The sequence below is a fragment of the Haemorhous mexicanus genome, chromosome 6, assembly GCF_027477595.1.
Source record: "Haemorhous mexicanus isolate bHaeMex1 chromosome 6, bHaeMex1.pri, whole genome shotgun sequence".
Lineage (NCBI taxonomy): Eukaryota > Metazoa > Chordata > Aves > Passeriformes > Fringillidae > Haemorhous > Haemorhous mexicanus.
The window spans coordinates 62,976,256-63,003,630 of NC_082346.1; the positions used below are offsets into that span (position 1 = coordinate 62,976,256).

Consider the following 27,375-nt stretch of genomic DNA (forward strand, 5'->3'; position numbering starts at 1 on the left):
GCTCCTTCCCCTCCTTATCTTCCCAGAAATTTACCATTTCCTAGGCACAAGAGGGGGACAATTTGTCCCTGCTGCCTTAAGGACCGGTGGTGTGAAGAGAAGGGTTTGTGGCTCCTTGAGATCCTGGCCATTTATTTGATTGCAATCCAGAAAATATGAGTGCTCCTGCTCGTGCTTGGGTGATGGAGCATTCACCCTATGCTCAGCTGAGCCTTTAGACTCAGTTTCCACCTCATAAAATCCCAGAATAGCTCCAGCTGGAGGGGACCTGTGTTCCAAAAATCTGCCCCAGCATTTATTTGTTCACCAGCTCTTGAACCCCAGCTGTGCTCTGTCTGCTGGGTTTGCCCCAGAAGTGCCCAGGAGGATGCAGGATGCTCAAACCACCTTTTAGGGTGACACACCAATAAGTTCCCCAGAGAAACTTCAAAATATTTGGTCTTGGTCACAAGAGTTTGCACATTTCCAGAATCTTAGGTGGGAATATGGAAACACTGGGACATGCCAGCCCTGCAGCAGGAAGGTGTCTGCAGAGAGCAGGGGTTTGGAGGGATGGAAGCCCAGCTGGGATGAGGAGGTGGGAATGGTCACCAAGGAGGGTCAGTCTGTGCCTGGGATCATTCTGGTGACTGCATCCCAACCCCAGAGGCCTCAGAATGGTGGTGGTGGCATTCCAGCAGTGCCAGGGAGTGATTGGGTGGGATGTGCCAACACCACCCTGGTGGGAAAGGAACCAGCTCTAGGAGTTTGGAGGGATGGGGAGAACATGGAGAATGATGCTGGGAGCTGCTGTGAAGGGCACAAAGCATCCCAGCAGGACCTGCCCCATCCATCCCCATTCCTTTGCTGCTCTCCCTGGGCTCTCCAGAACCCTTCCCCACAGTGGGGGATGGAAGGAGGCACCCTACAGCAGCTTGGGGCTGAATCCCCAGCTCCCCCTCAGCGCAGGGAATCCCCCCCATAACCCCAGCCCACATCTCAGCCTGGAGAACCCCAATTCCCCCAGCCTGAGGGATCTCCCTGTACCCTCCCCCCACACCTCAGGGATTCCCACTGTGCCCCCAGCCTGGGGGGTCCCCCTGTACCCCATCCCACACCTCAGCCTCGGGGGTGCCCCACATCCTCAGCCCCAGTGATGCCTCCACACCCCCAGCACACCTCAGTCCGTGGGATTCCCTCCTGGAACCTCTGGATCCCCAGCCCAGGTCTGAGCCCAGGGATCCCTCTGGATCCTCCCACAGCCCCAGCCCAGGGCATTCCCCCCCTGCTCGCACACCTCATCCTAGAGAATCCCATGTCTTGGAGATCTCTTGGGATACTCCCACAGCCCCTGGCCATGCCTGAGCCCAGAGATCCCCCCTGCCCTCACAGACCGGCTCTTAGCTCGGGGGGATCCCCTGTGATCCAGGAATCCTCCCCGTACCCCCAGCACACCCCTCAGCCCAGGGATGCCCCGGTACCCTCAGCCCCGAGATCCCCCCGGATCCCCCCTGCACTCCCAGCCCCGGGGATCCCCTCGGATCCCCCGTACCCCCGGCCCACGCCTCAGCCCAGGGACCCCCCCGCACCCCCAGCCAGGCTCTCAGCCCCGGGGATCCCCCCAGCCCGGGGTACCCCCTCCACTCCCGGCGCTCACGGCAGCCCGGGGGTCCCCTCGGATCTCACGACTCCCACCCAGTTGTCACCCAGGGATGCCCCCTGTACCGTGCCCGCATCCCGGGCACCCCGGCCCCTCCCCCGAGCGCGGCGGGCTCCCGGCAGCGGCGGTGACATCGCGGCGGTGACATCGCGGCGGTGACTCCGCGCCGGCGGCGGCCAATGGGGGCGGCGCGGGCGGGATAAAAGCGGCGGCGGCGGCGGCCGGGCCGGGCAGGGACGGCCCGGGGGCAGCGAGCTCGGGCACAGCACGGCCCCGCACGGCCCCGCTCCGGCGCTGCCCATGGAGGCGGCGCGGGGCTGGAACGGGTACGCGCGGCAGCAGCAGCGGCCGCCGCCCTCCCCGCCCGCGGCCGCGGAGAAACCGCGCGGCCCCGCGGGCACCGGCAGCGGCCCCGGCAGCGAAGGGTGGCGGGGAGAGCGGCCCCGCAGCGAGGAGGACAACGAGCTGAGCCTGCCCAGCCTGGCCGCCGCCTACACCTCCATCCTGCGGGCGCTGGGCGAGGACCCGCAGAGACAGGGGCTGCTCAAGACGCCCTGGAGAGCGGCCACGGCCATGCAGTTCTTCACCAAGGGCTACCAGGAGACCATCGCGGGTAGGGAGCGCTCCCGGGGCTGCGGGGGTGGAGTTGGAATTGATGGGTTCATGAATTTCGTAAAACATCGTTGCCCCTTCGCCGCGTCACCCAGCTCGTTATCACCTGTATGTCTCGCTGTCCCCACCCTCCCCAGATGTCTCGGGGTTTATTTTATTAAACTCTGTGCAGGTAAAGTTTCCATTCTGTCGTAAACCTCTCGTTTGGAGGACCAGAGCGAGTGGTTTTGCTTTCTCTCTTCTGATGGAAACTTTTCCAGCCCTGGCGTAGGAACTTAGGGGTTCCCTCCTTCCTCCCTCCCCGGCCGAGGGAGGCTGTGCTCGGGCAGGGTGGGAATGTTTGTTTCCATTAGCAGACAGAAGAGGGTTGAATTTTCTCGGGAAAAGCCCTGTTCTGCCGGTGCATTAATCGAGTGAGGTTTTTCAAAGGTGGGAATGAAACTATAAGGAAGCGAGGCGAGGAGAAAGGAGGAGGACAGGGAGATCCCTTCCCCATCTCAGGGTCCCAGCAGCAAGTGCAGGTGTGGAGAGGAACCCCAGGTTCACATCCCTGCCCCAGCTGGGTGAGGGTGTGAGGAAAGGAACTGGCTGGGATATGTTCTCATCAACAACTCACAGCTCCAATGCAGGGTAAATACTTGAAAATTTGATTTTTTACATCACTTTTCCTCTTCTCAGCCTCTTGGCTAAGGACTGTACCCAGTACAAACAGTAAAAAAGAGCCTGGATAGCTTGGGAATTCCCCTTTCTGCTCCTTCTTACAGTAAAAGGCGAGTTCCTGTCAGGGAGGGATGCAAAGAGAGTCAGCAATGATCTCTGAGTGTGGCTGAGGAAGGGCTGCTCCTGCTCTGCTCTCTGGAATGCAGCCCTGGTGTGCTGAGCCTGCCTCTGGGCTCCATCAGGATGTTGTAGCCGAAAGCAAAAGCTGCCCTGTGCTGATTGATGGCATCAGGGAGCTCCTGCTGGCACATCAGAGTCCTTTTCTAAGTGCCCTGTGCTTCAGCTTAAAGGCTGGGAGTTGTGTTTAGTTTCTCTTTTTTATTTCTCTGCTGTTGGCTCTTTCGAAATCAGATTTCTACAACTTCCAGCATTCACTTAAACTCTTGTGCCACTGTTGTGTCCCAGGAACAGCATTTCTACCCTGGAAGTTGTTCTGACTTTCAGATCAAGCCAGGTTTTTGGCTCACATCTGGGAGCAGGCTGGGCTGCAGTGGCCATCCTGCTGCACGGTGTGTTTGAGGTGAGGTTTCATCGGGAATCATCTTTTGTTTGCTGGGATTCACTTTCCTCATTTTACTGCTGTGAAACACAGGAGGTCTCTCAGTCATCCTGCCAGGCTCTAGCAGAAGGAATGTTTCCAGTGATAATTTGAGCTGGAATTTCTGTGCTGAACCTGGATGAGGTTGCTGCCCTTCTTAAGTCCTCTCTTATCTTGCTGCCAGTTTTGTGTGCTCAGGTTACCTGAAGTAATTTTAAAAACTTTTTTCTGCTCCAGCGTGGGTTCTCTGGGATCTCTGGGGTCTTCCAATCTCTCACATTCATTTAATTAAGCAGAGTGGTTCTGACACTCCCCTTCTCTGATTATCCATGGCAGAGAGCTGTACTATATCCAAGGACAGAAAATGCCACTGCTCGTGCTCTACTCCTGGACTGCTTTTTTCTTTTTAGGAAATCATGTGAAGCTGTGACACTGACATTCCTTCCTGTGTCAGGTGGGGAATCCTTTTACTTTCCAGCCACCCACCCCTTCTTGCAGGATGCTCAGCTTCCACTTTTCCCAGCCAAACAGAAGGAAGAGCTGCAGCTGAAGGACAAGCCCACAGCAGATAGCAAAGCAAAGTGGTGGATGAAGAGTTTGTTAGGACAATCAGTATATGTAAACTCTTTTTAGAGAGTTTTAAATACCTGATGAACCCTAGAGCCAACAACTACAGAATATTTGGGCACAAGAGTATCTTTGGGACTGCTGTCTCTGCTGAAGCATCCCCTGCTGTTCCCTTGGTTATACTAATCCAGCTCTCTGCCTGGCCAGGCTGGGAACTGGACCAGCAAGTGGAAAAGAAAATGAACCAAAACAAGCCCAAAACTTCCCCAAAAACCTGACAAGAAGCAGCTCTGACCTCTTGTTTCCCCAGGCTTTTTTTGCAGCTTATTCTGCTCCTCCTGTGGAGCCGTCTGGGTAGGCAGAGGTTAAAGCAGTGATTTGCAGGGTGTGTTTTGAGGAGTGTTTCCATTTGATCCCTGCAACAGGCAGAAGATGAGGGGCTCTTACAATAGCTGCAAGTTCCATCCTCCCCAGGAAGGTTCCTCAGGTAAAAGCTCAGGGGTGGTGGTGATGGTACAGCCACATGTCCAGAGGCAGAGTTTGTGTGTGTGTTGCAGCAGGTCCCTACTGAGCTCACAGACCCTGCCAGGGCATGGAGGTGCTGCCAGAGGTACAGCCAGGAGGGAGTGACACAGGTGAACCAGGGCAGTGAATGTCAGAACAGGGACAGCCTTTAAAATCAGCCCTGGGACCTCGTCTGCTGCAGCATCTGCCCTGGGGAGGCAGGGAGGAAGCAATTAATGTCTGATGGAGTTTTCATTTTCCATAAAGGAACACAAAGGAAGATGTGATATACACCCAAATTATGGAATTGTAAAGGTTGGAGAAGCCCTCTAAGATCGAGTCCAACCATTCCCCCAGCACTGCCAAGGCCACCACTAATCCCTGTCCCCAAGTGCCACATCTACATGGCTTTTAAATCCCTCCAGGGAAGGGCACTCCACCCCTGCCCTGGGCAGCTGTGCCAGTGCCTAATCACACTTTCAGTGAAGAAATTTTCCCCAATATCCAATCTAAACCTCCTCTGGCACAACTTGAGGCCATTTCCCCTTGTCCTGTCCCTGTTCCCTGGAGCACAGCCCGACCCCCCCACTGTCCCCTCCTGTCAGGAGCTGTGCAGAGCCACAGGGTCCCCCTGAGCCTCCTTTGCTCCAGGCTGAGCCCCTTCCCAGCTCCCTCAGCCTCTCCTGGGGCTCCAGCCCCTTCCCCAGCTCTGCTCTCTCCTGAGAGTGTAAAGTTGCTGTGCACTGCCAGGTCTGTGTTTGGTGGGCTTGACTTTCACCTCCCTCTCTGTTATTGCAGGGGTTGGACTCGATGGCCTTTAGGGATCCCTTCCAGCCCAAACCATTCCATGAGCTTTTTGCTTTCTGTGTGTCTGAGAACAAAATAAAAACAACTTGGAGCATGGTTAATGTGCTGTCATTTGATCTCCTGTGCTGGGTGTTGTCACTTTGCTTCCATGACACCTGCTTGTATTTGTATGCTTATATTTCCCAGAGCTTAACTTTGTAGTATTGTAGGGAAGATAACACCTGAATTCTGTCTCTCCATTCAGTTTTGTGAGCAGCAGAGAAGCTGATTCTGCTTTCCAGCTTCTACTCTGTGTATTTCCTGCCTTGTTTTCAGCAGTGCAGAGGGACTGTTCCTGCCTTACCCTCCATTCATCTCTGCTATCTGTGTTCTGCAGCTGCTCAGGGTTCTGTGTCAGAGCCATTAGTAGAGTTTACTTGTTAAATATCTGTATCTGGCTCTTTCTGTTAATTCCAGATTGTCATTTATTAATCCTGGCTTTACTAAAGGTCTCAACCTCTTTCATTGACAGGATGTATTCAAATGTGCTGTTCCCACATCTGTGGTACCAGTCATCACACTTGGCAAGAATCCCTCTAGTGATTTCAAATAAAATCCACCTGGGGACCAGATTAAAAATCCTGACAGCTCAGTGCAGACACTCAAGCCCTGGTATAGACTGGCAGCTGCTGCAACAGAAACCTCTCAGTGTGTTGGTGAGGATGGCAGACTAGGAAAGTCACCAAAAAAGTAACTTCCAATTTCATGCAGTGCTTCTGTGCCAGCATCCAGGACCATCTGTTCTTTCCCAGGGTCAGATCTATCAGCTTCCTATTTCTGGGTGTAAATTGTATTTCAGAATAGCCCCCTTGGCTGGTGAGGGCTAACAGCAGGGCTGGGAGAGCCAGGTGCCTTTCGCTTTTTGAGAGCTGGTCAGGCAGCTACCTGCCACACAAAGGTCAAACCTTGTCCCTCCTTTCACTAAAGGCTTCATGGCATGCTCAGAGGTGCTGCCTGAGGGTCTAACAATAAATACTACAAAGCACAGGTGTGTGCAAAGGCAGTAAATGAATGAAGAAATGGAAATACAAAGTTGCAGACAGCGCTAACTCTCAACTGAAGCTGAAGGTTTCAGACCCAAGCCAGTGGTAAGTTACAGAAAGTGAAAGGTGAATCATAAATGAGCTGGTTTGGATTGTGTAATCCTGCAGGAAACATTAGGCACAGGGCTGGACGAGCTGCCTGCATCTGCAGGAGGAAGTTAAGTTGTTCTCATCAGCCACAAACCCTGAAAGCAAAGCTTGTTCACCAGTCTGGGCATGCTGCTGATGGTGGGAGCTGCTGCCAGGGGAGTCTCCCAGCCTTTATTCATGTGAGCAGCTCTCAGGCATGTGGGCAGGTTCCCTGTGTTTAACAGGGAAATGAAAATCAGAAGTTCTGGGAGGGGATGGCTTTGCTTCCTGGACCTCTGTGGTTTGAAAGGCTGTGTGTTAGCTGCCTGCAAGGCAAGTGACTCTACTGGGCAGCTTTTATTTCAAAGCAAAAAACTAGTTAGGTCATTTCCTCACTCATCAGTTTCTATGCTTTTCCTACACTGAGGGGTGAAAAAATTCAACCTTAATAATCTTTTCTTCTAGCCTGTGTGGATTTGGTATTTTTATAGAGGACAACAATGGTGTAAGCTCCTAGATTTTTCCAGCCTGCTTGGTTTGCTGTGCTGAGGTGCAAAACACACAGTGCCCTAAGCAAACAAGGCTGTTTGATCAGCAGCACTGCCCTTTGCTGGAGCTGGGGAGCTGCTGTGTTTTCCTGGAATTGAGGGGCTGCTGGCTCCTCCATGAGGACATGGATGCAGCACTGTGATCTGATAACAGCTGAACCCTCAGCACTGCTGTGCTCCAGCCAGGCTAAACCAGAGGGTGGGAAATACAGGATTGTTCAGAGAGAGAGTTCTTGGGGTTTCTTCAACCTCTGCCCCCACAGAAGGGAAGCCTCCCATGCTGGAACACACATTCAATGCAGTGAAACTTCTGGGAACTGGGACTTCCCTTTATCATCTGCCCTTCCTGTTGATGCTCAAGTAACACTGAGCTTGGTTGGGTCAGGAATTTATTAAATATTGTAACCTCTCAGATCTGAACTGTTGCAGGCTTCTGATCTTTCCTGTTGCTCTTCTAAAGTGTTTTGTCTTTGATTTTTCCTTTGTTTCAGTTTCAGAAAGAAGTGTGGATGAGCACCTTCTGTGACATGGGACATTGAAATGGTTATTGAAAAATCCTGATACATTTTAATGAGCATCTCCATAATGCTGCTTTCCCTCACATTAATAAACCTCCTGGCAGAGGACAACTTCTAGAACCTAATCTTGGCTTCATCTGTCTGCAGTAGCTGGTCTGTTATGAATAGAGTCCAGTCTCACTACAACAGGGAGGGCATCTCACAGGAAAATAAACAAATCTGTACAAATCACAGCCAGAATTAGCTGAACAGCAATAATGCTGCTCCTTTATCTTTGCTTCCATGAAATGTCCCTTGAATCCCATGTCTGGCTCACCTCCCTTCTGGTAACTGAAGGATTGAGCTTTGCTTCTGCAGCAAATGTTCCTGTCTGAAGCTGAGTGTCTGTTTCGAGAAGTTTGGTGATGAAATCTGAAATAGCAGCCAGAAAGTTGTAAATTCTTTTGTGTCCAAGGTTTCTCCTGGTCCCTGCTGGGAAGGTGTGTTTTCACAAGTGTTCATTTCTCAGCATCTTTTGGACTCTATGCCTATTTAAACAGTCATGTGGCATCTCAGGCTGTGCCTCTTTCTAGAGCTCTTCAAGACTTCTTGAAGCAAATGACACACCCAGAGCCTCCTTTTCTTAGCAACCTGAAGTCATTAACTTTCTGCAGCAGCACAAGCCCTTTACATTAATGTTTTTATAGCCTGGCTCTCTGAATGCATAACAAATTCCTGGTGCCTTTTTATACTCAAAGGCTGCAATAATTTTCTTGTTGCTTGTCTGGAATCTTTTCCCCAACTACAGTTACCTGAAATGTCATCACATCAAAAATGAGAAACAAAGTCAGGTTTGACTTTACATTTTACTGAGAGGTTTTTCCAGCAGTTCCCTTCCAGATTTCATCCTGACCCTGCAGCCTGCTGGTTTCCCTGCCACACATCCAGCTGTTAACTGGTGTCTCCTGCTGCCAGTCACATCTGTCCTCAGCTGGGCAGGAACTCTGAGAAAGACAGCCAGAAATGTCTGCCAGCATTCCCCAGGTGCTTCTGCCTTAAGGACCAGTGAGCCTTGGCTGGCCCCTGGCACTGCTCTTCTGGAGCACCATCCAAACCATCCCCTGCTCCTGGCTCCCGTGAGCTCCCTGCCTCTGCTTTGGCTGTAACTCTGTGTTCTGGAGATGTCTGAGCTCAGCCAGGGTGTGAATTGTCCCACAGGATGTCATCCTGCCTTGGCCTGAGCCCATTCCTGCCCTGCCTGTGGCACTTGAGGGTCACTGTGGAGAGCAAGGGGCAGTGGGGACAGCCAGGACCTGTGACACGGGGTCAGGAGAACCTTGTGCCTTCTGTCTCTGCCAGGATGGATGAGCTCCAGCAGCAGTGTCAGGGAGCTCCTGAGGCTGCCTTGATCCTGCTGGCACTGAGCAACCTGCACTTAAATTGGAGCTGTGAGGCAGCTTATCACCAGAGGGAAGTGCTTAAACTCCTGGGGAGAGCAGCCTGCATCACTTCACTCCCAGCACAGTAGAAAAGGCAGCTCTGGAGTGCTGTGAAGCTGCTGCAGTGCTGCCATCCTTCCTCCCCTTCACCTCCTGAGCCCATTCTGGGTGGGCTCTGCCTTCTCTGGTTGCCAGAGGTGCTTTTACTTTCCTGTGTCATTAAAGCCATGCAAATAGTTTCTATAGCAACAGGTATCTTTGCTGAGCTCTGACGCAAAATCCTGAAAGGTCTTTCTCATTCTGTCTTCATATGAGTTCTGATTTTTTATTTTATCAACTCTTTTTGAAGATAAAGGGCAAATTAATTCTGCTCTGTTTCAGGAGTTAACTTGCAGCCCAAGTGATTTTTTAGTTTCAGCAGCCCACTGAAGTTTTGGCACCAGGAACTGAACTTTGGCTGAAGGAAAATTCAGCTGGAATAATTTGGAGAGCACCCTGGCTGTACAAACCATGAGGTCAAACTAGTGAAGCAGGCAGCATGGTCTGGTAGGTAGAGTGAAAGAACAGGAAAAGGGGCAAAAATTTGTGCCCAGCTTTGCTTCTGGCCTGGTTGGTCTGAGGCTGTTTCCCCTTCTGTCCTTTCAGCTCTGTTAAACTTTCCAGAACATGAGCTGCAGCACACGGGCTGAGCTTGTCAGAGCCCTGTTTGATGATATTGCAAATGGGAAAAAATAGAAAAAAAATTCAAAAAACCTCTAAAAACCCTAAAAAACCCCTGACAAATTTAGATAAAGTGGTGTTGCCTCCCTGCACAAGGTGTTTGAGTCTGTGCCAGAGAAGTGTCTCCTGTGCAATCACTGCAAACAACTGCTGCAGTGGGACACAGGTGGAAGCAGCTGTGAAAAGATGCTCTGCTCACTCTGCTTTTGTCAACACGGGATGGGGCTCCAAAGGGGAGGTGTAGGGATGGGCAGGCTTCCAGCTGTGCTGATTTTCAGGAAGAGAGACTTGTGAAGTAGAGACTGGAGCAGAGTAGGGGTGAATGACCACTCAAGACCGTGGCCATTTACTCAGGTGGTGGCCTTCAGCCTCACACTTGGTTTTACCTTTGTGTCCTTGTATCACCTGGCACTTGTGCAGGACTTTTTGGAGGGCCTAACACTGAGCTGGTTTCTTCCTTTGTGGGCCCTTCTCAGGGAGTATCTGGTGCTGACAAAATCAGCACATCTCACTGCAGGCACAGCCGCAGGCGTTGTCTGTGACCTGGCTGCTACTTGCTGCTAATATTAAATAAATAAATGAAAGGTGCAAAAATGGCAAGACCACTATAAATAAGAAGAGTGAAGCACCCCACAGCTCTGTAGCTGCAATTCTTGATGTGCAGATCTGTTTTCTTACCTCTAAAACTCCCCTGGTTGTGCTGGGGCATTGCCCACACTGCTGAGACTGGGCTGTGGCCTTAGAGGGGATGTGCCAGAAGGGTGGATGCTCTTTGTGCTCCTGTTTGATTGCTTTGGCCATGAGAAGGTTACAGGATGCCTTTTGTTCCTGGAGCTGCCTCTGTGGTTCTTCTGAGGTCACTAAAGCTTCTCTTTGGCTGAGCTGTGTCCATGATACAGCACAGCTGGGAGAGAAAGTTTGTGAGCACCCACTAATATACATTTTGTGTGTTAATTAGTGTATATCCATCCCTATACACGTGGATATGAGGCTCCATGAGTGAAGTACCTTCTGTTGTAGCTGTGGCCCTGCTCTGTGTCACACACCAGGACTCTTAATGAGAATTTGGCCATTTCTGGCTGTTCTGAACAATCTGCTTTGCTCGTGCGCTGACGTAAATCCATATCTGACATCAGGCTCTGATATGCTCCTGGTGAGGCTGGTGTGACCTGAGCTGGGGGTCTAATAACAGCAGCAGCCACTCTGGAGATGCTTCGTGGATCTGTTTGGATTTTGTTTTAATAACTCTGGCCATGGCAGCAGGTTTTGTGCAAGCAGTGTTTGCCTTTCAGCTGTGGAAATGGCACGGCTGCAGAGTGCTGCAGGAGGGAGCTCTGAACCCAGACTGCTGCTCTGCCTCCCCTTCCCTCTCCCGTGAGCCTGTTCAGATCCTCTCTTTTGGCTTCTCCCTTTGCCTGCCTGAATTCACAAATACACAACTGCATGAGCTGCCCATGCACTCAAAACCCTCCCCAGCAGTGCTTGGTGTAAACCAGACCCAGAAATTCAAAGAACACAATCCTGTGCCTTCACAGAGCTGTTCCCTGGCCTTTTTCATGCCCCTATTCCTGCCCTCTGACCTGATCCAAACCTTCCTGGGATTCATCCTGGCTGCCTTAGAGCTTGCCAGCCCTTCTCAGGAAAGATCCCGTGTCGCAGGCGGAACGCTCGCGCGCAGTTTCCAGGGTTACCTGTGCAGGGCTGATAGCAGGCAGGAAATTAAAATGCTCCATGAGGATGATCCCTTATCGACAGCAGATGGTGGCCATTAGCTGGATGTGCTTGTCAGGGGAAGGCTCCAAGGCAAGCAGAGCAGACATCACTGCTGGATTTGTGTCACCACCACCGCTGAGTTTGTGTCACCACCACCACTGGGTTTGTGTCACCACCACCCCTGCTGGGTTTGTGTCACCACCCCTGCTGGGTTTGTGTCACCACCATGATTGGGTTTGTGTCACCACCACCATTGGGTTTGTGTCACCACCATGATTGGGTTTGTGTCACCACCACCACTGGGTTTGTGTCACCACCATGATTGGGTTTGTGTCACCACCACCATTGGGTTTGTGTCACCACCACCATTAGATTTGTGTCACCACCACCACTGGGTTTGTGTCACCACCACCATTGGGTTTGTGTCACCAGCACCATTAGATTTGTGTCACCACCACCACTGGGTTTGTGTCTACACTCCTGCTGGGTTTGTGTCACCACCCCTGTTGGTTTGTGTCACCACCCCTGCAGGTGCTTCCTGGTGCTTTCAGGGCAGTCCCTGAGTGCCCTGGTCTGGCTGTGGGTGTGTGGGACTCTGCTTTCCTGGAAGTGACTCCAAGGAGCCAGTGTGGCTTCCAGCTGAACTTGTTTGCAGAGTTCCTTGTCCTTGTTATCAGCCCTCCTGTACAGCTGCTTCTCTCCTGCAAGTTTCTCCTTCATACACAACTTTTCTCTCTTGTTCTTCAAAAGACCTGGTTTCTTGACTCTGAGGTGCAGAATTAGGCTGGAGTGTGGGTGTGCCTGCCCATTTCAGATCAGGACAGCAAATCTCTCCCCAGATGTGTCTCTGACTTCTGTGTGTACCTGAACAGCTGCTGCCAGGCGTGCTGCAGGATGAAGTCTGCATGCAAAGCCTTCTTGGAGACAGCAGTGCTGCTGTTAAAGTGTTTGCAGGAGCCACTGTGATGGTTTAGGTTCTCCCTGACCTCGGGCTGGCTTTGCTTGGTGGAAGCATGGATGGAAGCCCACAGTGTCAGCTGTTAATTGCTCTTGAGATGTCAGTAATTCTGCAGAGACCAGACCTGTTCTAACCCGTGCTCAAGCTGTTAATTAAATAAAACACTCCAGGCTGACTTCTGGTGCAGCACGTAGGCAGTGTGACACCGGGACACGTGCGGGATCATACACGACCAAAACGAGCTTGTGATGTCACTCCTCACTGCCCTCCCACGCCTTACCCTAAAATCTATAGCCCTGAGAGAGTTCTGCCCTTGCTACAAGCTTTCTCAGGCCCTGGCTGGAAGAGCCTGCCATGATTTTGGGGTTTATTTTTAATGCAAATGTTTGATTTCAGATGTCCTGAACGACGCCATCTTCGACGAAGACCATGATGAGATGGTAATTGTGAAGGACATAGACATGTTCTCATTGTGTGAGCATCACCTCGTTCCATTTGTTGGAAAGGTAACTCTCCCTCACAGAGCAAACGTGGGAATGCACAGTAAAAGACCTTAAGTACATGTAAAAGACTTTGCAGCTGTAGCTACAAAGCTTTTTAAGGCTCTAAGTACTTGCTGCTTACGGCTACAGTTCTAGAAGTTTAATCTTCAGAATACAAATAAGGAAGGTCTCCTTAATGTGAGGTTTGATTTGAATTTAAGCTCCTGAAATATAATGCTCAACCTTTCCTAGTCTAAGTAATCTAATGGTTTCTGACATTTCATATCAAAGCTCTTCTCCATGAGGCAGCAGCAAGCCTTGAGGGCAGACATCTCGATATTAAACCAGCTCACCCTGCACACTGGCTCTGTCATGGATTTAGCTCCTGGCTCAGAGCTATCCAGAGCACATTCATCTCTCTGAAACCCCCTGAGAGTGGAACAAACTCATTAGCAGCCCTGCCTTAATTATGGGAGCCAGGTCAGTGAGAGGGTGGCCAAAACTGGCTGTGCTTGACTGGGGAGTCCTGTGAGCAGGGCTGGAGCTTCAGAGGGTGCTGGAATTGTAGTGCCAACAACTTTAGGAAAATAAAATTTCTCCAGTTAACCACTGTGGAGGTGATGAAGAGTTCTGAGTGGGAGCTGCACATCTCAGCCTCTTCAGTCCCTTATCAGCACAGAAGGATGGAGCTCAGCCTGAGCCATCTGTTCCCATGAAGTGCTCACAGGTCCAAGAGCAGCACGTGCTTGTGTTGTCTATAAAATTCAGTCAGTGCCACAGATGTTCCAAGCAAATTGTCTCCCAGTATTAAAATACAGGAGCAGAAACCAGCTGTTTATTTAGTTGGGTCAATTCAGGTTTGCCTGCTTTCTTTTCTTGCTGTTGGTGTTTTATAGTGGAGAAAAGGATAACCTCTTCTGTGCAAGCTTTCTGTTGTGCCTGTTACTCTTGGTTGTGTGCACTGTGTGTACTCTCCCTGTTACTCCTGTGGCAGTGTGTGCATTTTGTTTACATCCAGCTGTTTAGCCTGTGTGGTTTGGAGAAATCTCCTCACAAGCACCAGCTCATCCTACAAAATGACTTGGTATGGCTCTAAATATTCAGAGTAACCACTGCCCTGCTGGGTGCACCAAACAGGCTGCAAACACTGACCTGCAGGTCTTGCACTTGCAGTTCTACCTTACAGGAAATCAAGAAATCTGCAAAAAGATGGGGAACAGGATTCAAAGCCCATTTCTAAGTGGTGTCTCTCACTTTGTCTGAAATGTTTCATGTCTTTTCAGGTGTCAGTGGGTTGATTGCCTAACAGGAGGGGTAGGATTGAGCAAGTTAGCCAGGTAATCAGGTGCACTGTGGTACCTCTACTGCAGGTACAGCAGCACAGGATTCTGAGATGGGGCCTCCAGGCAAAGCCAGAATCCCCCACTGACACTCCCCTGCTCTATCCTGGCTAATTTTCCAAGTCTCTGGTACAGTGGCACAAGGACTGGTTTATAATCTGTTATAACTCTAAACCCACTGGAATTCAGTGGGTTTCTAAAAGCAAGGAGCTAAATGTCCTCCCCTTCATATCTGAGCACTTTTCTGCTAAACTTCTTCCAATTTACTTCAAGTACACATTCAGCAAATCCATATTTGAGCAGGATGGAAGCTGAGTTAATCACCAGAGATCTCTGATACTAAAACAAGAAAAATAATCAAATCAGGAAGTGCAGCCTGATTTTTGGTGGCAAAGTGCTTCTTGCCACCAGAACTTTCACTGGAAGTAAAGCCCAGTTCCTTTTCCTTCCTCTCCCTAAATCCATTTAAGGTCTTGAAAGAAAAGCATGTTTATTTTAGACAAATAGTGCTGTGCTGAGTAATAGACTGCCTTTGTACCCAAATGCAGCAGTGTTCTGTGGCATTCCTGAGACTTGGAACATGAGCCTTGGCTCTTGAAGAGCTGTGACTTCTCTGCCCCTCAGAAAAACTCCCCTGTTCTTCACCAGGACCTCATGAGATATTCCCAGCCTCAGCTCCACAATTCCCCAGGCTTGCATGGTGCTGTGTTCCTCCCACATGCTGAGACTCCTGGGCTGTCCCAGGGTTAATTCTGGGCCAAGTGCACATCCCATTGTCTGTGCATGAGTTTCACATGCCCCTGGAAGGGTGGTTTTGCTGTTCCTAATGGTTCTTCTCCCCTGCCCAGGTACACATTGGTTATCTCCCCAACAAACAAGTGCTTGGCCTCAGCAAGCTTGCTAGGTAAGTGTTCTAATGAAAGTGATGCTAATTTGTAAAAAGGATTCCAGGCTGTGCTAGCTGTGCTAATCTTTTTAATCTCTCTAAAGCTCAGTCCACTTTGTGTCCTGGGTTTGGATTTAGACCAATCCTCAGCATTGTTTTATCTGTGTGGAGAGGACAGATAAGTCTTGGAGCTGTGTGTCACTTCTCAGCAGTGGCTGCAGCAGAGCTCTGGTGCTTTTGTAGGTTCCCCCAGAGCACTGGGGTCTACAAGGAGCTCTGAGGCAAAGAACAGGAGAATTTTGTTCTGTTCTAAGGCAGGCCACAAAAACCAGTGGGAATTTCCAGCTCTCTACCACTTGGGTGTAAATTGACTAATAAGAACAAAAATCTGTAAATGAGCACATTTTATGGATATGAATTCAATCTAAAGCTTTCATCTCTTAGCTGACTCTTCAGAAAAAATGTGACATTTCTTTCTTTCACTGAAAATTGCTGAGAGTGCTGTGGGGTAGATTTTATAGATAAAGTTCAGCCTAAGAAACAAAGCAATTGTGATACACTTGAGAAATCCATTTATTATGTAAAATAGCTTTTTTCCTCAGCAAGTGCCCTTGGGTCAGTTGTTGCTCTGACTCTTGTTATTAAGTCCCACTTGCTCATGCTGGTGAGGAAGAGGATGGTAGATCCCTTCAATAAGTAGATTATTTGGGATCAGAGTGGGAAGGGTCCCTTTTTGAGAAACAAATGTAAAAATTTGGCTGCAGCTCAGAAAGACCACATAGGTTTTGCTTCCCCTGATGGGTCTGTTAATCCTGCTGTAGTTCCAGCAACACTAATGAGAAATTAGCCCTGCAAATCTGCCTGCCTGCTGGGTTTTCTTAGCAGGTAAGAAATGTGTAGGATATGACAGCAAAATGTCCTGAAGTGAGCCAGATCTGTTCTGGGCTCTGCTTGCACAGCAGGGAGTTGGGTTTGGAGGTGGAAGGATCCTTGGAGGTCACATCTCTGCTGTGTAACCTCATATTGCAGGGAGGCATCTCCCTACCCCCAGCCCAGGGAGTGGGCTTTGCTCTGGTTAAAAGGCTGCAAAGAGGTTTTTCAATGTGTAGATTTTCTCCTGCATGGTTCTTTTTGGTTTTTTGGGGTTTTTTTGGTGGCTGTAGGAGCTGCTGGAATTGTAGGGTGAGTTTCTGAGCTGTCAGACCTGCAGCTGCTGGGCAAAAGTCCTCATCTCCTGTTGGCTGCTCGTGTTTGGGGATGTGTGTGGCATCCCATGGCTGGTGTTGAGTTTTGGGTGGGTCTCTAAGTGGTGCAGGGCTGGGGGGTTTGTTGTTGTTGTTGGATTTCTGAAGAGAATCCATTCCTCCTGAAGAGACTGTCCTCAGCACGTGGTTTCATTTCTGCAGGGCTCCAATGCAGGATCAGGATCACATCTGAAATGTGCATCCACTGGTTTCTGCTTGCTCTGGTCTCCATTTCTCTCTTAACTGCAGCTGTACAAAGGAGCCCAAAATGCTTTTCATGTTTTTTTTATTTTTAATGCAAGTGGGAACATGGTGCTGGAAAGATACAAATTTCCTCCTGTTTATCCTCAGAATGGAAACCTGCATCAATGTGTGCAAGGCTTCCTGAGCTGTGCTCAAAGCTCAAATCCTGCCTCTTTCTAAAGTGAGGGTGAAACTCCCATATTCTGCAATAATGAGAAGATTAGATTCTTGTAGAACAAAATGTTCTCACTTTGGAGTGCTCCCCATGAAGGGGTTGGTGCCTGCCTTTGGTGCCCTGTATAATGCAACCAGTGTTCAAGCAAAGATTTGTGAGGCTGTTGGTGCTCTAGGCCTAATCTTTCATAATAGGATTAGTTTTATGGGGTGAGTTTCTGTAGTTGTGGATGACCTGTATGCAGTAAACAAACATCTTTCCCTGGGTTTTAAGCTCAGGCTTGAAAATGCTCTTTCAAGTAACTGTTTTTACATAAACACCTTGTTAGGACTCCTTCTGTGCAATATCTGAGCATGTTTCCTATCCATATGGTTAATCTAAATATTGTGTTGCTTTGTTTTATGCTGTGACACAACCATTTCATTGCTGGAGGGGACTTTGTGCATTTAATTCTCTCTCAAAAACAGCAGGAGAGTCTCATTGTCAGGGATGATTCTTGTAAGTGATGCTCGAGGCTGCCAGCCAGTGTCTGGCTTTTGTCTGGTGTGACCAGACAGGTATCAAAGCTTGCTATAGCAACTCCTCTTTGTGGCCACTTGAAGTGTAATTAAGCATTTGAGGTTGGCATGAGCAACCCCTGCAGTTAACAGAGCAATTATATGGATTTTCTTAAATGTGTGGACTCTAGAGCTGACATTGAGTGTCACTTCCACTGCCACCAGTGGCTGAAATTTGGAATTGTACTGGAGGGGACCATTAAGGTGATCCCTGCACTGAAATGTGAAGGATGGGGTGAGATATGAGTGGGTGGAGAGATCCTGTTTTAAATAAGACCAATTCTGTCTCATTGTTCTCAGCTAAATTTGTGGTCAAATGCAAGAATCCAAAACATCTCTTGCTCAATTTCAGCATTCTGGGCATCCATTATCTGAGCTGACCTTAAGGCAGCCTTTGGTCTAGCCTGAAGCACAGGGAAATGTTCAGGAGTTAGGGTTCAGGGAGACTTGGGCCATGAATTCCCCCACAGCTGTGGGATGCAGGTGTGTGGGATACAAGGAATTCCAAACCAGCAGGAGACCTGGTTTGCCCTAAAATAGTCCCTGGTGCTGCAGGTGGGGGGAACCTGTCACTGCACACAGCGATGTGCCCAGGGCAGTCTGAGATATTCCTCCCAGCCATGGATTTACACAGATCAGCACAGGGGGCTCTTTTGACAGCCCCAAATTAATTGTGAAGATCAGTCAGTGGCCAGCTGGAAATGACTGTAATCTTGTCTTTTTCCTTTCTCCTTTAGGATCGTGGAAATTTACAGTAGAAGATTACAAGGTAAACACGAAATTTGGTGTTTGTTGTGTGCTCTCCTCTCCTAGTCAGTGCAGGGGGCTGGAAACTGGGGGTGGACTGGAGATGTGGAGTTTAAGAGGGGAGAAAAACTCTTCTTGAAGGGGTTATGTTACTGTTCTTAGCCCCTGCATTCCCAGGGAAGGTAACTTCTGCCTAGGAAACTCAATGGAGGCTGGAACTGATTCCAGGGATGAATGTGCTCCAGGTAGAGCTGCCAGGAATAACTGAACCAGTTGGATGCTGCTGGGGATGAGCTCTCCTGCAGAGATTTGGAGAGATGCCTTCAGGATTCCTTGTCTGAGGCAATGGAGCAAGAGCTGCCTCCTGCCCCTGAGGAGGAGAGGAAGCTGCAGGGTCCAAACCTTGGGTTGGGCTGATCCTGCTGCCTTTGTCCTTGGCAAGAGAAGTCTCAGTGCCCACCAGGCTGGTGAATAGAGGGTGCTGGAGCTGCAGGAAGTAAAGTTTTGCAGGACAAAGCTCATTTTTGATCTCAGTTTCCTTTCCCTAAGAAGAGAAATTGGGCGTGTGGAATAAATGGTGCAGGAGGAACGTTGGGAACAAACACATGAAAAACTGAAACAGAACAGAGAGGCAAGAAAATCCTCTTGCAAAATAGGAAATGGAGGAGCTGTTAGAACAAATTGTGGTTGGAGGGATGGAATGCAAAATGGCTCCAAGGATAAACAAGAAAATAAAAGGTCTGTTCCAGGATGCAAATGGAAAAGAGGATGGACGGGGCTTGGAGCAACCTGGTCTGGTGGAAGGTGTCCTTGCCCATGGTGGGGGGTTTGGAATGAGATGAGCCTTAGTGTCCCTCCCTGCCCAAACCATTCTGGGATCCTGGGAGCCTGAATTCCCTGTTGTTCCCTCAGTCCAGGAACGCCTTACCAAGCAGATTGCAATCGCCATCACAGAAGCCTTACAGCCCGCCGGGGTCGGCGTCGTCGTGGAAGCCACGTGAGTGATCCCAGAGCTCCAGGGGGGGATCCAGGAGCTCCAGGGGGGGATCCAGGAGCTCCAGGGGTGGTTCCAAGGGTGGGATCTCAGGAGCTCCAGGGGTGGAACCCCAGGAGCTCCAGGGGTGGGATTCAAGAGGTCCAAGGGTGTGATCCCAGGACTTCCAGGGGTGGAATCCTGGCTCTGAGCAATCCCAGGAGTTCCAGAGTGGGATCCCAGGAGTTCAGGGCTGGGATCTAGAAGTTCCAGAGATGGGATCCCAGCTCTGTGTGATCCCAGGTGTTCCAGGGATGGGATCCCAGGAGTTCCAGGCATGGGATCCCAGGAGTTCCAGGGGTGGGATCCCAGCTCTGTGTGATCCCAGGTGTTCCAGGGGTGGGATCCAGGAGTTCCAGGGGTGGGATCCTGGCTTTGTGTGATCCCAGGTATTCCATGGATGGGATCATGGCTCTGTGGGATCCCTGTGGGATCATGGCTCTGTGGGATCAGGGCTCTGTGGGATCCCTGTGTTGCAGGGCTGGTGCATGGTAGCTCTGTGCTATGCTTGGTTATCAGGCAGAGGGATTGTACTTACAATAATTATAATAACAATCCTATTAATAGTAACATATTACTAGTAACAATAAAATTTAGTGATCCTGATGTGCTGGAGCCATTCAAAGTGGGCACTGCCTGATCCTCTGTGGAGATGTGGCAGTGAGGAGCTGTCCCCACTGCACCAGGGCTGTGCCCTGTGTCCTTCTGCCTCCTGGAGCAGTGCAGAGCCTGGGAGCAGCAGCAGGCATGTCCTGTGGTCAGAGAGCACCTTGGGAAGGTGGGATTTTCCTGGGATCAGAGGAGAGAAGGCAGAGCTCAGTGGCTGAGGATGTGACTCTCCCACAGCTGAGGTGCTGCAGATGCCATTTCTGGCTGTGGAGGTTTTGTGACCTTCCCAGAACCGAATGTCACCGTGTAAGAAACATCTCCCCCTGTGGGATTCCCTTCCCCAGGAGTGTTCCTGAGGCTCTGACTCCTCTCTGCTCTCTCCTAGGCACATGTGCATGGTGATGCGTGGGGTGCAGAAAATGAACAGTAAAACTGTGACCAGCACAATGCTGGGCGTGTTCCGGGAGGACCCAAAGACCCGGGAGGAATTCCTGACCCTCATCAGGAGCTGAAACTGTGTCACCCTCTGGATTGTTCTGTCCTGTGTCACTGTCTGTCCCTGTTCTAAACTAAATCGTTGTGAGTTGTTGTCATGGTCTTTGTGCAGTGAAAGGCTCCTGGTGGCACCTGGGAAAGGTGGGATGAGGGAGGCTCCTCCTGGATTTCCACTGATGCTGATGTCACAGGGCTACAAGCCACAAATGGGAGTTTGGAAATGTTTTTCCATCCATAGTGCAGAATATCCAGCAGTCAGGAGAGAAGTGGGGCTCAGGAGTGAAGTGGATATTTATGAAATAGTTGTGTTCATTAGAATAAATGAACAGGAAACACCTGAAAGGATGTGGATCTTTGTAGGACTGGGATTGTCCTGAATTATTGGACCATGTTTTATTGCAAGTCCTGCAGTGTCTGTTTCAGTACCTGGATTTGTGTGTTATACCTCTGGTGTGTTTTATATTCTTGCTAGTATTAACCTTCCTTTTCTGTGTTTTTTTTTTTTTTTTTTGATTTTGTTTAAGAAATGTGTAAATTCCATTTTTCCTATCCTCTTAACAGGCAGGGAATTAACTTCTGAATTATTTGGGGCACAGACCTCTCTCAGTACATAGGGGTTTATGCACCTTTTTCTCTGTGCCTCAGAAGGTCTGACCACTTGAACTGTCAGTTCCTTACTGCTTTTAAGGAAACTTTAACAGAGTAGAGGAAAAAACCCTGCAGGGTCTGTCTGCAGAGTACTGAGGTATCCAAAGAGGTTTTTAATGATATTTATATCCTGAGCTTTTCTTCTTGGATTTCCATGGGTTAGACTGAGAAGCTAAAATTAGTCTGATAATGTGAAAATGAAGATTTGCAAGCATTCCAATGTTTCCATTTCCAATGTTGGACCAAAGGTGGGCATGAAATCCTGAGCACAGCACGTGGTGCCTCCCCTCCCTGCCCACAGGTTGGGTTATTTCAGGGCAGAGCAACCTGGAATGACAACAGCTCTCATTTCATAAGAGCAGCTGACAGAAGCATTTCCAGGGCCACCAGGATGAATCAAACCACATTTCCCCCCCCCTGTGTATGTGGCAACCTCTGTAAGTGCCAGAATTGGTGCAAAAAGTTTCAGTCCAGCTGGACTTGGCTGAACTTCTGCTTTGTTGCCATTTTAATGGGTGTTTTGTAACTCCTAATTGGGAAAAGATGAGGAGCAAATGAGAACCACCCTCCTCACCCTGAGCTTGCAGAACAGATGTCAGCCAGGGGGGTGGGTGCCCACAGGTTCCCAGGGCCCTCTCTGCTTTGCTGGACATCAGTCCAAGATCCCTGAACCTCAAGGGCACTTCCAGCTCCATCTCACCAACATTCCTCCCTCTTGCTCCAGCTGCAAACAAAATGAAAACCATGTCTGGTCAGATGGGGCCCAAAGAACTTTTTCAGGGAGAACAAGCTCATGTGTTTAATTACACTAATTTCACTTTGAGGATGCTCACAGCAGTATTGGAAGAATCTTTTATGGCATCCTCTGCCCTGGGTTCTGGAGGATTAGGTGCTGTAACAGTGTTTGTCTCTGCTGTGAACAAGCTGTGCTGCACATTGCAAAGCCACACCAACCCCATGGCATTTGTTCTCCTGAAATTGCCAGTTTTCAGTTCAGTGTGTTACAAATTTCCAGCTGAAAAGCCTTAAACCTTTCTTGCCTGAGCCTGGCAGTAAACCTCTCCTTTTAGCTCAACTGGAAGGAGATTTTGGGGACCAAAGGGGCACACACCAGTACACTTATTTCTCTTTCCTTGCTTCAGTTTGGGAATTAAGTCTCTGTAAAACACTGTCTTGGTCCTGAGGCACCAAAAAGGTTGTGTTTTAACCACTTATCTCTATTCAGGATAAAGTTCACGTTGCACCACCTCTGTTCTTTATTTCCATGTGACCTGTAGTCCTTAACACACACCTCTCTCTACTCGTGGCCTTGGATTTTGTTCCCATTTTTGCTGTTGTCAATCTCAGTGAGTTTTTTGGAATGTCAGCATTGTTCAAACACAGGAGCTTTAACCACACCCCGTGTGTAAATATGTAAAGGATGTACAGCCCCTGTTGTACTGCTCATTGTCTCTGAAACATTAAAGCAAAATGTTATCCTTTGGAGTTGGAGCATCCTTGGGGCACCTGGAGGTGATGGCCCTGCACAGGAGGGGCCAGAGCTCCCTCCCCCAGGGGGAGGTGGTTTTCACTCATGGATGAGGTGCTGGGTTGTTCCTCTGGGTGCTGGGTTCTGTTATCCACAGGTGAGTCCTCCAGGATTTGCTGTCACCTTCTTCTTACTGCTGCTTGGAGCCAGGGGAATCAAGAGCAGGTACACTGGAGCAGGGGTGGTGAGGGGCAGTGCCTGGGGGGTTTCACACTCTTCTTGTGCCCTTCTTGAGCTGTCCTGGACCTCCCATTGGCCTGAGGAAATTCCTGGTTCCTGGCCAGATGCTGAAGTTACCTGAACAAATAAATCCATCAGCATCTGTGACAAGAGACCTCAAAGGTGAAACCAGGGTGGGTTGGGTTGCTCCAAGGTTGCCCCAGGGTGGGTAGATGGGCTTAAAGCCATTCCTACTGTCCTGCAGCCTGCCAGGAAGAAGATATTGCTGGGATTCAGGGGAAAAAATATAAAATGCTTGGATCCCAGAGTTGTGAGGAGCAGGGCAGCCCCAGTGCAGAGGGAGGGGGGTCACAGGGTCTGTGTCCACTCTGGTGGCCAGGAAGGGAGGAGGGGTGAGGAGTGAAGCCTCCTCCAGCCCTTTCTGTGTTTTTGATCCAAATGCTCTGAACTGTGTGGAAATAAAGCCCCTGGGAAGCCCCAGGAGCATTGGCAAGCCCCATCCTTGTGGTGAGGCTGAGTTCTGTCTTTCCCACAGCTGTGCATTCAAGCTGCTGCTTGTGGTGGGAAATGGTCTGTTTGGGAAAAACAGGCACTTCTGCAAGGAATTATCTATTCCCTGCCTTTCTTTTCTTTTTTTTCTTTTTTTTTTTTTTTTTTTTTTAAGGTGTGGGATTGGGAAGGAGCCTCACTGGTTTTGCCATCATGGGAAAATCCATTTTCATTGGGGTGAAAAAATATTTCACTTCAAAGTATTTTACTCCCAATATTTTGCTTTATAGCTAAAAAAGCCCCAAAACCAAAACCACCAAAAAACTCCAAAAACCTGCAACAACAAGCTAAAACAGAAGGACCAAAACCTGCTAAACAAGGGGACACCCTCCCAGGCCTGACCTGCCCATTTCCCAGGACCCCACCTGATTTATCCCGTGCTCCATTCCTTTCCTGATGCTCTCAGTGCTATGTGCTGCTTATCAATTTTCTTTTCTCAAGAGTCCCCCATCTGAGCAGCTTCTTTGAGGATTTTTCCTCTCCCTTTGGTTATTTTGGGTGTTTCCCATCACCTCCTGCCCCTGGGCTGTGACCAGTCCATAAATCCCTGTGCCATGTCCAGCCAGGTCCTGGGCTCTTTGGTCCTCACCACCCCTGTTCCACCTCTAGGTGCAGGTTTTTACCAGGGAATCATGAAATTTGGGAGAGCCCTCCCTTGCCACCAAGCCCAAGTTACCCCAGCACTGCCAAGCCCACCAGGATGTTCAGTTCAGGCAAATTCCTCCAGCTCTGGACTCCAAATTAGGCTCTTTTTAGACAAAAATCTGCCTCCCAGCAACTGAGTGGCTGCAGGCAAGGGCTGGGATCATCCCAGAGGCTTCGTGCAGCCTCCACAACCTTCCACACCTTGGGGAGCTGCTCAGAGAGCTCCAGCAACTCCTCAGCTGCCCCTGGTTCCTGCTCCTGTTTCTGGAGTTGGGGAAGAGCCTGAAATGAGCTGTGCCCTTTGAGCCTTGGCTGAGCCCTTCTGGCCAGCTCCTGGAACAATAACTTCTAGGAAAAGCTTTGCTTCCAGTTGTTTTGGAAGCTACACTCATGATTTAGGAGTTGAGGGGGCATGAAGCATTGAAGCTCTTGTTAGTAAGTCTTGGATTGGGAGGGACAGAAAATAAATCCCATAATTAAAGAAATATTCTAAAATACATGAAGAATACAATCACAGGGAATTTATTTGTCGTTTTTAACAAGTTTCTGTTGTGTTTTTGGTGTTGGGGTGTTGCAGGGCTGGTTTTGGGAGGTGAGCTGTACCACCTTCCCTCTGCTTTTCTCCCCACCAGGATTGGGACAGTGAAGCAAAGGTGAAAAACCCCCTCTAGGAGGGATCAACTCCACTGCAAAGGCCTGAAAATGATTTTAAAAGTGCCAAGGCAAAGCACAGAGGTGCTGCTTTGGCCTTGGATGTGTGGATGCCATGGAGGGAATAATTGCTGGGACCCCTGGCCAGGTGTCTGTGCTTCATCTCCCTCCTGCCCTGGCTGTGAGTGCCTCTGATCCCTCTGAGCATCCCCTGCTTCCAGCCCAGCCCATCCCACAGCTGGCACCTCCTCAGCCCCCTTGTCCTGGAACAAGGCATGGAGCTGCTGGGGGGCTGCAGGAATGTCTGGAGGAGGTGACAGTCACTGCTGCAGCCTGAGCTGCATCAGTGTGTGGGAAAAAGGCAAAACTTCAGGATAATATAATATAATATAATATAATATAATATAATATAATATAATATAATATAATATAATATAATATAATATAATATAATATAATATATCTGTATTATATTAATACAAAATACTATAGTATAATATAGTATAATATTATATATTATTATATAACTGTATTATATTAATACAATATCTATTATTCAATATAATATATATTATTAAACATAATATCTCTATTATATTAATACAAGATACTATATATATATATACTATATTTTAGTATAATATTATATATTATTCTGTAACTGTATCATATTAATACAATATCTATTATTCAATATGATATATATTATTCAATATAACATAATATATGTATTATATTAATACAATATACTATAGTATAATATAGTATAATATTATATATTATTATATAACTGTATTATATTAATACAATATCTATTATTCAATATAATATATATTATTAAACATAACATAATATCTGTATTATATTAATACAAGATACTATATATATACTATATTTTAGTATAATATTATATATTATTCTATAACTGTATCATATTAATACAATATCTATTATTCAATATAATATATATCATTCAATATAACATAATATCTGTATTATATTAATACAAGATACTATAGTATAATATAGTATAATATTATATATTATTCTATAACTGTATTATATTAATACAATATCTATTATTCAATATAATATCTATTATTCAATATAACATAATATCTGTATTATATTAATACAATATATATTATATTATATTATATTATATTATATTATATTATATTATATTATATTATATTATATTATATTATATTATATTATATTATATTATATTATATTATATTATATTATATTATATTATATTATATTATATTATATTATATTATATTATATTATATTGACATTATCCACTAAAACTATCCTAAAGAAAGAGAAGGGATACATCAGAAGGCTTCACAAGAATGACAATGAAAGCTCCTGACTGACTCCTCAGAGTCCGACCCAGCTGAGGGTGATTGGTCATTAATTACAAACAATTCACATGGAACCAATCAAAGCTGCACCTGTTGGTAAAGGATCTCCAGACCACGTTCCCAAGAGATCAGATAATTACTGTTTTCATTCTTTTCTGAGGCCTCTCAGCCTCCCAGGAGGAGGAATCCTGGCGAAGGGATTTTTCAGAACCCACCGCGGTGAGCGCTCCCGGCTCGCAGCGCCCGCCCGGGACGCGCAGTCTGTGGCTCCCTCTGCTGAGCCGGGCCCCGAGCTCCGCTGGCCGCAGGAGGAGCCGGAGCTTCCTTGGGGCTGGAAGGCTCTTTCGGGAAGCCCAGGGATCACCCGAATGCCCGAGCGGGGCCCTGGGGGCGGGAGAGGGGCACGCAGCCCCTGCACTGCAGCCACTGCTGGTGATGCTGCAAACTCCCCCCTGTGCTGCCTCTGGACAGGGCTGGGGATGGAGCTGGTTCGTCCCAAAGCAGAGGCTGCATGCCAGGATGAGGTACCAAAAAATGTATTATTATTTACAATTAGCCCCAAAATCGATTTTCTTTAGAAAAGGGGGGATTTTGGCTGAGCTGGACCACATCTGCTCTGACCAGGCTCTGTCAGTGGGGTGTTTCCATAAAGAGGGAAAATCATAGAAACACAGAATGGGTTTTGGTGCAAAAAAAAGGGATCATCTTCTGTCCAGTCCCCTGCCATGGGCCGGGACACTGTCCACTATCCCAGGCTGTTCCAAGCCCTGTTTAACCTGGCTTTGAACACTTCCAGGGATGGGGCAGCCACAGATTCTGAGGATAACCTGTAACAAATTCCTTCCTAACCCCTCATTTAAATCTCTCCTCTTTTAGTTTAAGACTGTTCCCCTGCTGTTCTGCTCCTCCAGGCACCTGCTCTGCCTGTGCTGGGCTCTGGGAGCAGCCATGGGGAGCTCTGTGGGTGCCCAAGCTGATCCCATGCCAGGACCACCCATCCCTGCCCCAGGGTGCCCATTCCAGCTGTGCACTCCCAATCCCTTTGCTGACCCCAGCTAAAGCAGCTCCCTGCTGGTGGCAGAGGCCAGGCTGGGTGAAGTGGCCACTCTGCTGGCCTGGGCTGCCAGGAGCAGCTGGGTGTTTGTATATCCTGGGAGCATTCCTGGCTGGCAGCCAGGCCAGCAGCATCACCCTGCCTCTGGCAGAGTGGGGAATTCATTATTCCTTGATCCCAAGGAGCTGTGCTGGAAAAGCCCTCTCCATCTTGCATAAAAACTTCCCTGGAGTGGGAAATCCCTGCCTGCTGCTGCTGGTAGGTTGTTCCCTGGGCTATTCCAGTCAGTGTTAAATATGAGGAATTTGTACCCACACCAGGAACCAGGTCAGGGAGGAGGGGCAGGAGCCTCCCCTTGGAAGGGGCACCTGCCTGGCTCCAGGGCTGGGGCTGCTTCTCCACCACCTTTTGGAATAGGTAAACATGGAATAAGAGTCCATAATAACAAATGTGGGGTTATCCAGCTCCTGCTGGGATCACAACAGCCCAGCAGCTGCTGGAACAGCAGCCACCAGCTCCTGGCTCT

At 48.7% G+C, this 27,375-nt stretch overlaps 1 protein-coding gene across 1 annotated transcript; it reads left to right on the forward strand.

Moving 5' to 3' along the window:
• Positions 1 to 1,868: 1,868 nt before the first annotated feature.
• GCH1 (GTP cyclohydrolase 1) lies at positions 1,869 to 22,357 on the forward strand. The gene is made up of 6 exons (XM_059850620.1): positions 1,869 to 2,252; positions 12,810 to 12,919; positions 15,084 to 15,139; positions 18,078 to 18,109; positions 19,000 to 19,084; positions 20,115 to 22,357. The coding sequence occupies exons 1-6, from the start codon at positions 1,940 to 1,942 to the stop codon at positions 20,239 to 20,241; spliced, it is 723 nt and encodes a 240-aa protein (XP_059706603.1). The 5' UTR covers positions 1,869 to 1,939; the 3' UTR covers positions 20,242 to 22,357.
• Positions 22,358 to 27,375: the final 5,018 nt, after the last annotated feature.